The following is a 14,317-nucleotide window of genomic DNA, read 5'->3' on the forward strand; positions in this document are numbered from 1 at the left end:
GTCTTAAAAGCAAATATGGGAAGTGGTTAAAATGCTAATGAGACAGCTTTTATGGCCACCAGATGTCATTGTTACCTTGATTAAAAACTCCTTTTTAGCTCACCTGACCTGACTCATCACTTGGTTTCGTCGTCCATAAACTTTTACAAAAAATCTTCTCTGAAACTACTGTGCCAAATTTAACCAATCTTAGCCAAAATCATCATTGCGGTATCTAATTTAAAAAATGTGTGGTTAGACCCGGTCAACCAACCGAGATGGCCACTATGGCCAAAAACATACAGGTAAAATGTAGATTTTGGCTTATAACTCTGAAACCAAAGCATTTAGAGCAAATCTGACATGGGTGAAATTGTCTCTTCAGTGAAGATCTATCTGCCCAGGAATTTTCAGACAAATCTGACAACCCGTTGATGGATTGCTGCCCCCAAATTAGTAATTTGAAGGAAATTTTGCAGAGTTTGGTTATTATCTTAAGTATTATTATAGATAGAGATAAACTGTAAACAGCAATAATGTTCTGCAAAGTAAGATCTACAAATAAGTCAATATGACCAAAATTTTAAGTTGACCCCTTAAAGAGTTATTGCCCTTTATAGTCAATTTTTAACAATTTTCATAAATTTTTGTATTTTTTGTTAATTTTTAAAAAATATTTTAACTGTAAATACTGGGCCATGTTTATTATAGATAGAGATAATTGTAGCACCAAGAATGTTCAGTAAAGAAAGATCTACAAACACATCCCCATCATCAAAAACACAATTTTGTCATTTTATATGTGTCTGTTGTTTAATATGCACATAGACCGTCCAAGGTGAGCGACACAGGCTCTTGAGAGTCTTAGGTCATTAATACAGGTAGATAACTTTACCATGTTTATACTGAAAAATAATTTTGCTTGGAGGGAGAATTTTAAAAAAGTTCTGTCTTCAAAAGAGTTGACATGTTACTATGTACATTAACCATTATGTTACTTGATGTTCTAGCAATACACACAGAACGGAGACTAGTCAATCTTTGTGAATTTTTTTCATAGGATAGGAGTAATTGAATATGTGTATATAATCAATAATTAAAAATAGTTTTATTTACATTAAAAAGGAAAAGTTCTTATGTCTTAAAAATGCATTTCATGGCGAGGTACAGAAAATATACTGTAAACAGTAGACTATAGATATAGGTGAACTAGGTACAAGAGAACTCTAAATCTTAAATACTACAAACCACCTCTGTTCTATGGAAGATAATGATATAACTAGACTAGAAATACACACAACCTGTAATTAACTGCCTTTACAGCGCTTTCACGCTTTGATTTTAATACCAATATTAGTTCATATAAAGTAAACTTAAAGAATATTGATTCATATTAAAATTGAACTTTAATGCCACTGTTTAGCATGTTTAGGATATTCCCCAACAGAAAAATCAATAAATATTTCATTACAATTGTCCTAAGCACAAACACATACGATCACTGAAATAGACATCCAAGGCAGGAGCAAAGTGTCAGTTATACAAAACCAGTTTGACTAGATTTACAAGTTACCAAACAATAGGAGTGATATATCCTTGACCTGCATAATGTTTGGTCATTTTCAAATTTGCAAGTAAAAAAAAAACACCTGTAAAATTTGTATTGTTTATTTGAATAGAATTTAGTTTTTAAACCTATGAAAATTAAAAAAAACAAAAAAACAAGTATATAGCAAATCCATTTGAGGTAAAAGTAAAATATAAAAAAAACAAAAAAACAGGAAAATAAAAATAATATATATGGAATCCCTAACAGGTACACTGCTTATCGTGAAAATGAAAAATTATATTTAAATTTGTAATTCGAGGTAATTCATTTCCTCTGAAGATGCATTTTTCCTTCAAATGCCAAAGTCTTTTGGAAGGTGTTTAAAATACAGCATTGATTAATTAAAATGGTGTTTTTTTATCATCTGGATAGCTAATAGTTCATAACAACCTTTTTGGCAATAATAGTCATGGTTTAAACCTCAACCTTAAATCACCTATAGATTGCACCTCTTAGCTATATTCCAATCAATACACCAAAACCTTAATTAGGGCCTGCCTGAGGGGAAACATTTCAAAGTTCTTTCAACGTAAATTATTTCATTTTTCTCATTCAAAGAAAGAAAAAAACAATATTGTGTTGCTTCAATCCCTTGAAAACTTATTTTATTAACACAGTGTGGACCATTTGATATTCTGTTGGATTGGATGGCAGGAGGGATTTTTTTTCCAATGCTATCAAATCAGTTGATTTATTTTATAAACCTTAATATCAACATTTTCATTAGTCAACATAACAACACAAGCATAATTACTAGTAATTAACATAGGAAAAAAACACAATAAAAAACAAACAGATGATAATTTTTCAAGGTACATGTACAATAAGATACCTAAGTGAGCTGAATATACATAACAGGTGTCAATTAACTTTCTACTTTTACTCAGTCAGTTAAATGGTGTGTCCTATATTTTGACAATGTAAATGGCACAAGGACCGGTTTGGGTTTTTTCAATATCTGTATTCTTTAAATATTTAAGAATTTTCTTCTTGAGTCTTAAGCAATGTTAAAATTAACTCTCATTCTGGAAATTTATCATGAAAATGATTTTACTGATTTTATCAGTATTGCATTACCTAATTCATTTATTTTGCACAGTTATTCTTTATATTTTTTCACATCATTATCTCTATTCTTTATTTTATTGCCCATTTTCTCTGTACTTTATTTTATTGCCCATTTTCTCTGTACTTTATTTTATTGCCCATTTTCTCTGTACTTTATTTTATTGCCCATTTTCTCTGTACTTTATTTTATTGATCATTTTTTTCTATTCTTTTTTCAATTGTTCATTTTCCTCATTTTTTATCTTATTGTTCATTTTATCTATTCACTATTTTTATTTATTGCTATCATTCTCTATTTTGTAAACCCCATTCAGACCCTCATAGGTAAACTTCCATTGTTTGAATGGGATAACCTGACCTTTCAATTCTCAAGGCTAAATATGTATATTCTAGGCTAAATGCAAACTTACCTGTCAAGGTAGAATTGTAATCTGAGTGATACCGGTGTTTCTCAAGTCACCATAAAGGAAAATAAATCTTGTCAGATTCCTACTGAAAGCATTGATCAACATCTGTATTTTATGATTAATTCTAATATGATGTGCGTCTTTTGCTTTGTAAACAACACCGTGATAAAATTATAATTATATCTATAGTTCTATACTTAGTACAGACTCAGAGATATACATAATAATGAATGTTACAGTATAACTCACATGTAAATCCACACTTATCATAATCTATTTGCAAATGCCAAAATAATTTTATTGTTTTGAAAATTGCAATAGAAAAAAAGACTACAGAGCCTTTGGTCTTATTTTGAATCTTAACAAAAAGAATGAATGCATAGCAGATTGGAAAAATCTCCAAAGTAAATTACCACCAAAAATCCATCAATGCCTTTGGCCTTTATAATTTTTTTCAAAACATGAAAATAATGTGGCCAGGGTTTCTTTTATAACATTTTCAACTGATTATTAAAAGACCTCAAACCAAAACTTTTGATGACATGCATATATGGTTAAAAATTGGATGATAGTACAGTTTAAAAAAAAATGAATTTAGAATAGATGGTTATAGATTAAATGATCCTTACTAATAATTTTAAGCTATATTTTTTTTACAATGTTATAAAAAAAGAATATTATTCAAATACTTATAGTACTGAGTATCATTTAATTTTCTTTTATGTTATATATTATAGATCTAGAAAAACAACATGCCACCAATATCTTCCTTGGAGTATTTTTACCACGGGAAGGGAAGCCCAATATATGGGAATTACCGACTGATTATTACCTGCATAATAAAGATCTAGCTGGTGTTCAGAAGATATTTAGGAAAAGGTATATTTCAACACTTGTTTTATGTTTTACTTTTAAAATTTACAGAACATATATCATTGACACATTAGGGATGGTTTTGTGTCTTAATCCCCTTTTTGGATCGTTTTTAACCAGTTACAGCAAAATGCCTTGAGTGTGTAGGTAAAGCATATATCTTTGGTTAGCTTGCTTTCTAGATGAACTGTGAAATCATTATTAGGTAATATATATACTAACCTCCTTTTGGATCAGTCTAGTTCTACAAACAGATATATAAAAAAGAAGATGTGGTATGTTTGGTAATGAGACAACTCTCTACAAGAGACCAAAATGACACAGAAATTAACAACTTTAGGTCACTGTACAGCCTTCAACAATGAGCAAAGCCCATACTGCATAGTCAGCTATAAAAGGCCTCGAAATTACAATGTTAAACAATTCTAACCAGAAAACTGATCTACTAACAGGTCTATACACAGGGAAATGTTAAACATTGTAAAAAGGACTTTTTGCTAGATAAGTCTTTTATTATTATAGGTTAAAATATCATTAATTCTTACTAAATACCTAAGAGTCCTTTCAAGTTAAATCTTTGAAATGAAAAAATAAAAAATCACAAACAAATTACACCTAACTGCGGACAAGCTTAGCAAAAGGGTGTGCGACATAATTAGTCAAACAAACTTTATTAGATGAACTCGCAGAGGAACGATTGTTTTCATTGGTTGGTTCAAACCTTCGAACTCACACCTACAAAAATAGAACACATATACTATAAAGTTAAATGTACTGATCAATATTCATGTCCAAATAGTCAATTCAATTGTCTTCTCTGAATTGGTTCTGGATTAAAGGAGAAACCATTTTAATTTGATTTGGGGGGGGGGGGGGGGTCTTTGATGAAACTTTTTTTCTGTATTTTCTGTTTAGTTGTAATCTCTGTCCTGTCTTTTACTTATTAGTTTATTTGATTTTTCATAAATCGTCATCCTGTCTTTCTTTTACTTTACGGACTCGATGATATAACATTGTACTTGAAATGAAACCGTACTTACCTACAAAAATAACCAAATTAAATACTTAAGATATTGCTTGATTTTTATAGTAAATGGTTTTGTGTTAAAAACTGTCAGGTTCACTGTTCATAAACTTTCGTAAGTTTTAGGTATTCCACTTATAGGATAGTGTGTTTTTTTTCTTCTGATTCAGTTTACTTGATATTGAAAAAAATACGATATTTTAAGTACGCACACATTCTACACGTCACTTTGGTGGATAGTTAACAATGTTATGCAAAGCTCTATTCTTGCGGTATGAAATTCAAAGATAAATTTTAATCAAATTTTAATCCAAAACATTAAATTTATATTGTTCCTTATAAACTACGACATTTTCCACAAGTATTTATTTATTTTTTAGTTCCACACAGGAAAAAGAAAAAATTACGTTCTGACCATGAGAATACATTGCATACACAACGTCTTCATTCACTTGCACAAATGACAAGATTATTGTTGTTTGTTTCTATATTTCGGGGACAATTAGATCCGTTTATACGTTATTTCTGAATGATCAAACGTCTAAATAAAGCTACTGTGTGTTCATTTTATAACATGAAAACAATAAAAGAGGAATGTACATACAACCCATCATACATTATTGTATTGGAACATTATTATAAAATCCTTATTATTATAAGTAACAACGACATTGCCAGGATAATTACTTAGCGTCAGTAAGAAAGAAATTAAAAGTGGTTCACATATTCATCTGTATAAAAACATTACATGTATTTTATGTTATCTTTATGTTTTTCATAATGAGGTCCAAGATAATTGTGTTGCAGCTTGCCTAAAGAATATTACTTTATACAAAATATCAGTATAATATTTTGACCCCACTTTTTGAAATTCACAAACTATTTATTTAATTCTTTTGACCAAAGATCCTTGTTTTTACGTCCTTAGTAACATAGTACATTCCATTGTCAGTCACCTGTGTCAATTCACCTGCACACTGTAATTGTTGTTTGTTGTTATATTTGAATCTTTCGGCCAATGAAATAAGACGTTACAAGTTGTTGGTTTGTGATATATGCCGAATTGTTATCAATTAATTATCAATAGCTAAACTTGACTGCATTGTATTATAGGCAGCCATTGCTCTAATAGCCTTTAAGATTTCTAGATACTGATGGTATACTTTATCCCCTATAACCTTCTGAAAATTTGAAATTTGAATTTGTATTTTCTTTTCATGAATAGCATCAATTAAATTTTACATAAAATTGCAATGACTAGCTAGTAATGTTGTTTTTTTTTTCAGTTACAGCCAATGGTGGGATTTGCCTGTTTTCAGAAGCCTCCCACTTCCTTATGATCAAAGTAAGATTTAATGCTTGGGGATATGTATGAAATGCTTTCATTTTATGGGGGTTTTGCAGAGATGGGTATGGTATGAGTTATTGTCTCATATATGTTCACACATATCTTTTTCTCAAAATTAAGGACCCTACCATTTCAGTGATGAGATTATCAAGGATGTGTTTGTTTTTCCAAAAAAATTTGACAATGAAAGTTTGTTAAGGTATTAAAGACATTTAAGGAATAAAAGTACTGTAGTTGAAGAGTTGCCACCGTCAATTGTAGATTTGACGGTCGCAAATGCAGTTTTACTGGCGACGTGTAGCGGAGACAGTAAAATGGAGATTTGTGACCGTCAAATCAAAATTGACGGTGGCAACTCTTCAACTTCAGTACTGTTATTCCGATTCTAATGCATTACATAAAGAAATAATACCATAAAACTTGACAAATAAAAAAAAATCCGCGAAACTTTGTGAACGATTTTGGCGCAAAGACGTCATAGGTAAACGTGACATCATACAAATGAAAACTTACAAACTGGAGGTTATTACATTACCTGTACGCTTCAAATTTGGATAAATTTACATAAAAACGGCAAATTCTAGGTAGGTGTTGTTTTATTTTCGATTATGAAGTAGTAATCCAATGAAAAAAATTGTTACATACAAATTGCATTAGAATAACTAAATTTTGTGATTTTTTGCTCATTATAGAGAAGAAATCTGAGGATGATAGCACTGTAGAGAAATTCCATGACACAGATGAAAGAATTAACCACTTCAACGATTACTACCGACCATTTGAGTTAACTGTACTAAAGAATCACTTTACCATGGTCATGGAGCATTCTGTTAGGTATACCATTATATGTATATACTCTGCATATAGGTACATTAAATTATCTTGGATTAACTTAAAAGAGAAATAACCACTTTAATTGTGCAATATGTTATTATGAATGATCATAGCAATAGCAACAATTGGTAGTATATTTGTGATAACATAGTTTTTACTAAGAATATCTGACAATAAGGAGATAACTGAATATGGTATTTTTAGTTCCCATGATATAAACTGGTGATTTAATGGTGGCAAATTAAGTTTACTAGCAACGTGTTAGCAGAGCCAGTTAACGGTATTTGCAACCATCAAATTACAAATTAATGCTGTCTGAGTTTTAAGTACAGTATTGTTATCTCCATTCTAATAAAACTGATAGAAAAACAACGTTAAAACATACATTTATAATCTGCCATAGTCATATGTCGTCTGGCTTGCACTTACATTTACATAGCATCAAGTGTGAATTGATGCCAGGAATATTAGTGACGTTATCCAATCAAAATTAACGTTACAAATGATGTTGCATTAGAATGAACACTATCAATACTGTGTACTTCTTGATATTTCTAACATAAAAATGAAATACATAAGTTTATGCTGAGTGATAATTATACATTAATATTTTTTAGGAATTATAAGCCTAAGTCAACCAAAGACGACAGTCCATTCAGTTTAAGATTGACAGACAGAAAGTAAGCTATATATTGAGAAATAGGTCCATGCTTTCACTATGTAGTATAGTACTTCAGTAGATTGAAAAAAAAAAAATTCAAAGCTTAACATATAGTTCTTATTATATTACTGATGCTTTGTAATAAATGTTTGTTAATCTCTTAATTCATAATTATTATAGAGTTTAAAAACGTTAATTAATATAAAGCAGAATTTGTTAGAAAATGTTTATTATTTGTGGTTTTTCTTAAATTTCCATCTACAGTGGATTCAATTATTTTTGCGGATCGTGGAAAATTTGCATATTCATGGATATTTGATTTCATACCAGTGTCTGCATAAAAGACTACAAAATTTTGTAATCTGTTGAACATTTAAATTTGTGGTTCACTTGTACCCACAAAACCCACAAAGATTGGTATCCAACGAATAATAATAAATCCACAGTACCTAAAAACTGATAAATTACAATATACATGTAGTTATTTCTATAAACCATACTTTATAAAATCAACTTTTAACTTAAGACATATTCTATTTATCATGGGCACAATATACAGGAGGTATACAACTAACTATGATTATCATTTGAATCAAAAAACTGTCAGGATTACAGTGGAACCTGAGAAGTAATGAATAAAATGAAATTTCAAATAATTAGGAAGATTTTTCCCATGGCCATTTATTGATTACTCAACAAAATATAATCTAGTACAGCTGATTACAAATAAGGATTTCTGCAAGTCCGATAAACACAAGTTTTCTTTAACATTTCAATGTTTTACACCACTGTTGAGCTTCATGAATTTGCTACATCTGACTTTTATAATGCGCTAGTCTTGGAAGTCTCTTGTATTCTAATGTAAATAATAAATTTAAGAAAGGAAATGGGGAATGTGTCAAAGCGACAACAACCCGACCATAGAGCAGACAAAAGCCGAAGGCCATTAATGGGTCTTCAATGTAGCGAGAAACTCCCCCACCTGCATAATAATGTAAACGAATACTGTTTGTATTTATGCTTTATAAACTAATATTTTAACATTTAGTTTTTATGTCTTAAAATACATGTACTTTATAGCAAAGGAAGAACTAAAAAACTCTTCAGGTTTGTTACTGCAGAAAAGCTTTTGCTTGCTTGATGTTATAACTTTAAACCTTTATTAAATAAAACCTTCACTTTCCAAATGATGCAGATGCAAATGGTTCTCCATGTGAAATTTTGGTTTTGTATTTCATTACAGGGATCCATCAATAATGGCTGGAAATCTCTTGCACTTGATAAGGAAGTCCAGTCTGAGGGTTGATTCAGATGGGTTCCTGGATCATGCCAGTGGTTGATTCAGATGGGTTCCTGGGTCGTGCCAATGGTTGTTTTAGATGGGTTCCTGGGTCGTGCCAGTGGTTGATTCAGACGGGTTCCTGGGTCGTGCCAGTAGTTGATTCAGATGGGTTCCTGGGTCGTGCCCGTGGTTGATTCAGATGGGTTCCTGGGTGGTGCCAGTGGTTGATTCAGATGGGTTCCTGGGTCGTGCCAGTGGTTGATTCATATGGGTTCCTGGGTCGTGCCAGTGGTTGATTCATATGGGTTCCTGGGTCGTGCCAGTGGTTGATTCAGATGGGTGCCTGTGGTTGATTCAGATGGGTTCCTGAGTCGTGTCAGTGGTTGATTCAGATGGGTTCCTGGGTCATGCCAGTGGTTGATTCAGATGGGTTCCTGGGTCATGCCAGTGGTTGATTCAGATGGGTTCCTGGGTTGTTCCAGTGGTTGATTCAGATGAGTTCCTGGGTCGTGCCAGTGGTTGATTCAGATGGGTTTCTGGGTCGTGCCCGTGGTTGATTCAGATGGGTTCCTTGGGTCGTGCCAGTGGTTGATTCAGATGGGTTCCTGAGTCGTGTCAGTGGTTGATTCAGATGGGTTCCTGAGTCGTGTCAGTGGTTGATTCAGATGGGTTCCTGGGTCATGCCAGTGGTTGATTCAGATGGCTTCCTGGGTTGTGCCAGTGGTTGATTCAGATGGGTTCCTGGGTCGTGCCAATGGTTGATTCAGATGGGTTCCTGGGTCGTGCCAGTGGTTGATTCAGATTGGTTCCTGGGTCATGCCAGTAATTGATTCAGATGGGTTCCTGGGTCCTGCCAGTGGTTGATTTAGATGTGTTCCTGGGTCATGCCCGTGGTTGATTCAGATGGGTTCCTGAGTCGTGTCAGTAGTTGATTCAGATGGGTTATTGGGTCGTGCCAGTGGTTGATTCAGATGGGTTCCTGGGTCGTGCCAGTGGTTGATTCAGATGGGTTCCTGGGTCGTGCCAGTGGTTGATTCAGATGAGTTCCTGGGTCATGCCGGAGGTGATTCAGGGGGTTCATTCTTCAAACAGTTGAATCAAATAACCATAAACATATATACTAGATTTATTTGGGGAGAGGATATTTTTTTCCATTTTATTTTATTTTTATTTTCATTTTCTTCATATTATATGTTCTTATTATCCCAATGAATTTGGGAGAGAAATAGTATTTTGTTTGTCCTTTTGTCAATATTTTATTCAATTCGTCGGGTTAAGATTTGTGAACAAGTCCAGATCTATTTAATTAGCTACGAATCAAGAAGATAACCTTTATCAATTTATGCATGATATTAAGTTACAAAATCAACACTCCTAAAATTAGATATAATTGACCTTCATTTTATGCATGAACAGCTTTGGGTAATTTTTACCTTAAGGTTTAGATTGCAGCAACTATAAACAATAATCTGACAGTATTTTTATCCATATATGCATCATGGTTATTGTTGAAGGTCCATGCAAAAATTTGATTTATTATTTACCCAGAAAACATTCATGAGATTATTTGTTATATCTTCAAAATAAAAAGCAATATAAGACCCTCTGGCACTGTTCTTACACAATTTACCTGATTTCAAATGAGCTTCTTAACAAGGACCATAAGCCTTTTAAAAAGGAGAAGTGATATGATTGTCAATGAGACAACTCTCCTGGAGAGACTAAATGACACAGAAATTAACACCTATAGGTCAACGTACAGCTTCAACAAAGAGCAAATCCCGTACAACTTAGTCAGCTATAAAAGGCCCTGAAATGACAAATGTAAAACAATTCAATCATGAATTCCTAATGGCCTTATTTATGTATAAAAAATTAACGAAAAAAAATATGTAACACATCATCAAATGATTTAAAGGCTTCTTACTCGGGACAGGCACATACATACAGAATGTGGTGGGGTTAAACATGTTAGCAGGATCCCAACTCTCCCCCTTACCTGACACAGTGGTGTAACACTACAACATAAGAACGAACTATAAAAATCAGTTGAAAAAGGCTTAACTCATCAGATGGATACAAATAGAAATACATCTAACAAAAAAGACTATTTGACCAATAGGACTGGATTGTACCTGTTCTAACAGAGAATGAACCTTACTGTGTCTGTACTAACTGTATCTTGAATTTGATTTGTAAACTTTAAATTATATATGTATAAAGGTGAGTTTAAGTTTGAATTTGATCATGACCTTCTTTCAACAGAATTATGTCCCTTGGAATTTAGCAGCAGGAGGGTTCATTCATGTCATCCCCATGTACAATGTATCTTATTTATAAACTTGTGCTGATGGGCTGCTGTATCATTAATGATAACACACATAATCTTTTTCTTATATATATGGATAATATTTATCTGCACTTATATATATAATCCCTGATACTTACTAAAGACATGTTTATTGATACGTTGTCCTCACTTTCTTACACGCTGACACATAATTGACCTTTACATTTTTATCTTTTCATTATAATACTTTTTTCTATTTTCCACATAATTGATAGATATTTAGAATGAATAGACACGTTTGCTTTGTTGTATTTTTCATTTCTTACACCTGTAATGTGAATTTATTGGTGATGAAATATTCGTTTGATTGGACATGATATATTAATTTATATTTCTATCTAACACTATAAAGATAATAATCGTTTACAAATTTAGTTTTAAGGGCTTTTCAGGATTGACCTTTTAAGGAACACTTAAAGCCAAGGATATTCATATGAAAATCTATGACCAAAAACAGACAATAGCCAAATTCTTTGAGATCAACTTTGCCTGAGGAAGTCGGAAAGGAATCTGACTTGCCTTCAGGGAGGATAAATACTTGCATATCTACATTCTTGTGTCGAAGTGTTTCTATTGTATCATGTAGGAGACAGCATAGTATTTTTATATGATCAATAAAGAACGTCTGTAATCAACCTTAGTTTGTTTGATGGATTTTCTTTTTGCAATACAAAACATACTTTCCAATGAGCCGTATTTATTGTAGTTGAAATCTAATGATGGGATGAATTAATGATTTCAGGCATACTACGAATCCTAACCTTAGTGGGAAAGACTCCACATTATCAACAGCATCAACTGGTTCTGACGGAAGCAGTAGTAGCTCTGAGGGGATGGATATGGAAGGAAATTTTTCATTATCAGATTCTGATGTACCTTCACAAAGTCGTTATGAAAAAAAGGTGTTAAAATAGCAATACCTGTTATTGGGGGGATGTTGTCAAGCATTTTATGAATTTTGATTCATAATAATTATAACATATAAATTAATGTATATTTCCCATAACAATTTAAAAATATAGATATGAGGTAAAATTAGGGATTCGTTAAATTATACCTCAAGCTCCAAATGATATCAAGCCTCATTTGAGCATGCTATACTGTGTGATGCATTTCTCTCATCAACTGCCTTATTATCAATAACTCATACATGTACGTTCTCTAACATACTGGCCCTATAAAACATTTTTGTCACATTTTTCTAAGGAACTACAAAATGCTTTTGGAAAGCTGGAATCATGCTACTGTTTACTAAATACAGGGTATCATTTAAGTGAGCAATATAGTTCACAGCATGAATGCTGTTTCTTAATTGACACCTTTTATATCAGACCCAGTAATTATGTTATGAAGTTGTTTTGATTTATTTATTTTGCTTTTAATAGACTGAAAACTCATCATCTAAGTGGACCATGGATCCAAGTTATGGACTAAATATTTGTCCCCCATCTAAACATGATGAGCTACACTATGCTAGGTAGGTTGTTATTATAGTTTTATGGTGACCACATTTATATCAGGATTTGAGTGATAAAGAGAGTCAATTATTGTTTCATCTACCACTTTTGTAGCAGAATGAGAAACAGGGAAGCAGACAAGACATTTTAGTGTATCCACTTTTGTTAGATATATCTGAATTTAATTTCAGAAGTTCTTTATATTTTGAATCATTCTTTCCAATGAAGATGAGAATCAACTGTTTTTGATGAAATTTTTCATTTCCTTTTCAATGTTATTTTGAGACAAGTAAAACAAAGTTCGTCTAGGTTCATAAGTCTTTATTACAGCAATTAAAAAAACTCTATGATAATAATAATATTATACATATACAACGTAAGGATGTAATTAGATGGTGAAACAATTCTGCTACAAGTATATAATGTATAAGTTGTTCTCTATAATGAAGAGTTTACAACCAGGATATTATATGAAATGCAATAATCATAATGTATGATTGAAAATAACCATATTCCAAATGAATATACTTATAAATAACTAATCGAAGAATTCAAATAGAGAAAAATATTCAACGAGTGACTGAACAACACATTAATTCACGCAGCACATGAGTTAATTATAAATCAGTTGTTCGGTCACGGGTTGAATATTTTTGGATATTTGAATTCTTTGATTAGTTATTCTTTTTATTACATTGGCAAATGGCTTTTTTTTAATGAAATTAAAGTAGAAAATGTAAGGAACTATATCTTTTTCTACACATTCTAAATTTGTTTTGATCGGACGTTATCAACGTCTTGACAACGCCTATTGTTGTATGACGTCAGAGGAGTGAAATAACCACATTTATTTCACACCCTTTTTTAATAACTGGGAAATCAATATAATTCGTTGCAACCAATGCAATAAATTCTAAATAATATCCATGCCTAAAAATATTCATGGGAAATAACTCTCACAATAGACATTGTCATGAGCATTTTGATACAAACATCAACTCACATAAAAGTTAAACTTATCCTTTTGAGGAAAGAGGTTACATACTGTATGCTCTGCAGTATATCACAGTATCAAAGTATCAGTTATATCATCTACTACATTCAGTATAATACATAGATAAAATAGCATCCAAACATTTTTTTATTAACTGACAAATAAAACAACTTTGATAAATTGCATATCACAATAATACAATGAAATGAACAACTCAAATATCAACTGTGTTTTACCTTTTCAATGTATTTGTTTACATATTACACTAAACTTGATATGACTTTATATCAATGATTAGAATAACGATAATGTTTCAATCTGTTAACCAATATCAAATTATGGTCTAACTTTTCCAATCATTTTTAACCGGATTTTTGTGACAAAAATGTCGGTTATTGAGTTGGGGATGCTCGGCGGGCGGCCGGGCGGTC

The 14,317-nt window shown here is 31.9% G+C and overlaps 1 protein-coding gene across 3 annotated transcripts in view; it reads left to right on the top strand.

Annotated features, from left to right (window-relative positions):
• Positions 1–14,317, top strand: part of LOC139493488 (polyphosphoinositide phosphatase-like) — a 35,734-nt gene that overhangs the window by 17,968 nt on the left and 3,449 nt on the right. For 2 of the 3 annotated variants that reach the window (XM_071281917.1, XM_071281919.1), the window contains 7 exons: positions 3,801–3,942; positions 6,247–6,305; positions 7,001–7,142; positions 7,760–7,822; positions 8,884–8,910; positions 12,178–12,337; positions 12,821–12,912. In XM_071281917.1, coding sequence (XP_071138018.1) covers positions 3,801–3,942; positions 6,247–6,305; positions 7,001–7,142; positions 7,760–7,822; positions 8,884–8,910; positions 12,178–12,337; positions 12,821–12,912 — 685 coding nt within the window. The remainder of the gene's footprint in view (positions 1–3,800; positions 3,943–6,246; positions 6,306–7,000; positions 7,143–7,759; positions 7,823–8,883; positions 8,911–12,177; positions 12,338–12,820; positions 12,913–14,317) is intronic. The other variant, XM_071281918.1, reaches the window with a different exon arrangement.

This window comes from Mytilus edulis, chromosome 10 (assembly GCF_963676685.1).
Source record: "Mytilus edulis chromosome 10, xbMytEdul2.2, whole genome shotgun sequence".
In the NCBI taxonomy this organism is placed as follows: domain Eukaryota; kingdom Metazoa; phylum Mollusca; class Bivalvia; order Mytilida; family Mytilidae; genus Mytilus; species Mytilus edulis.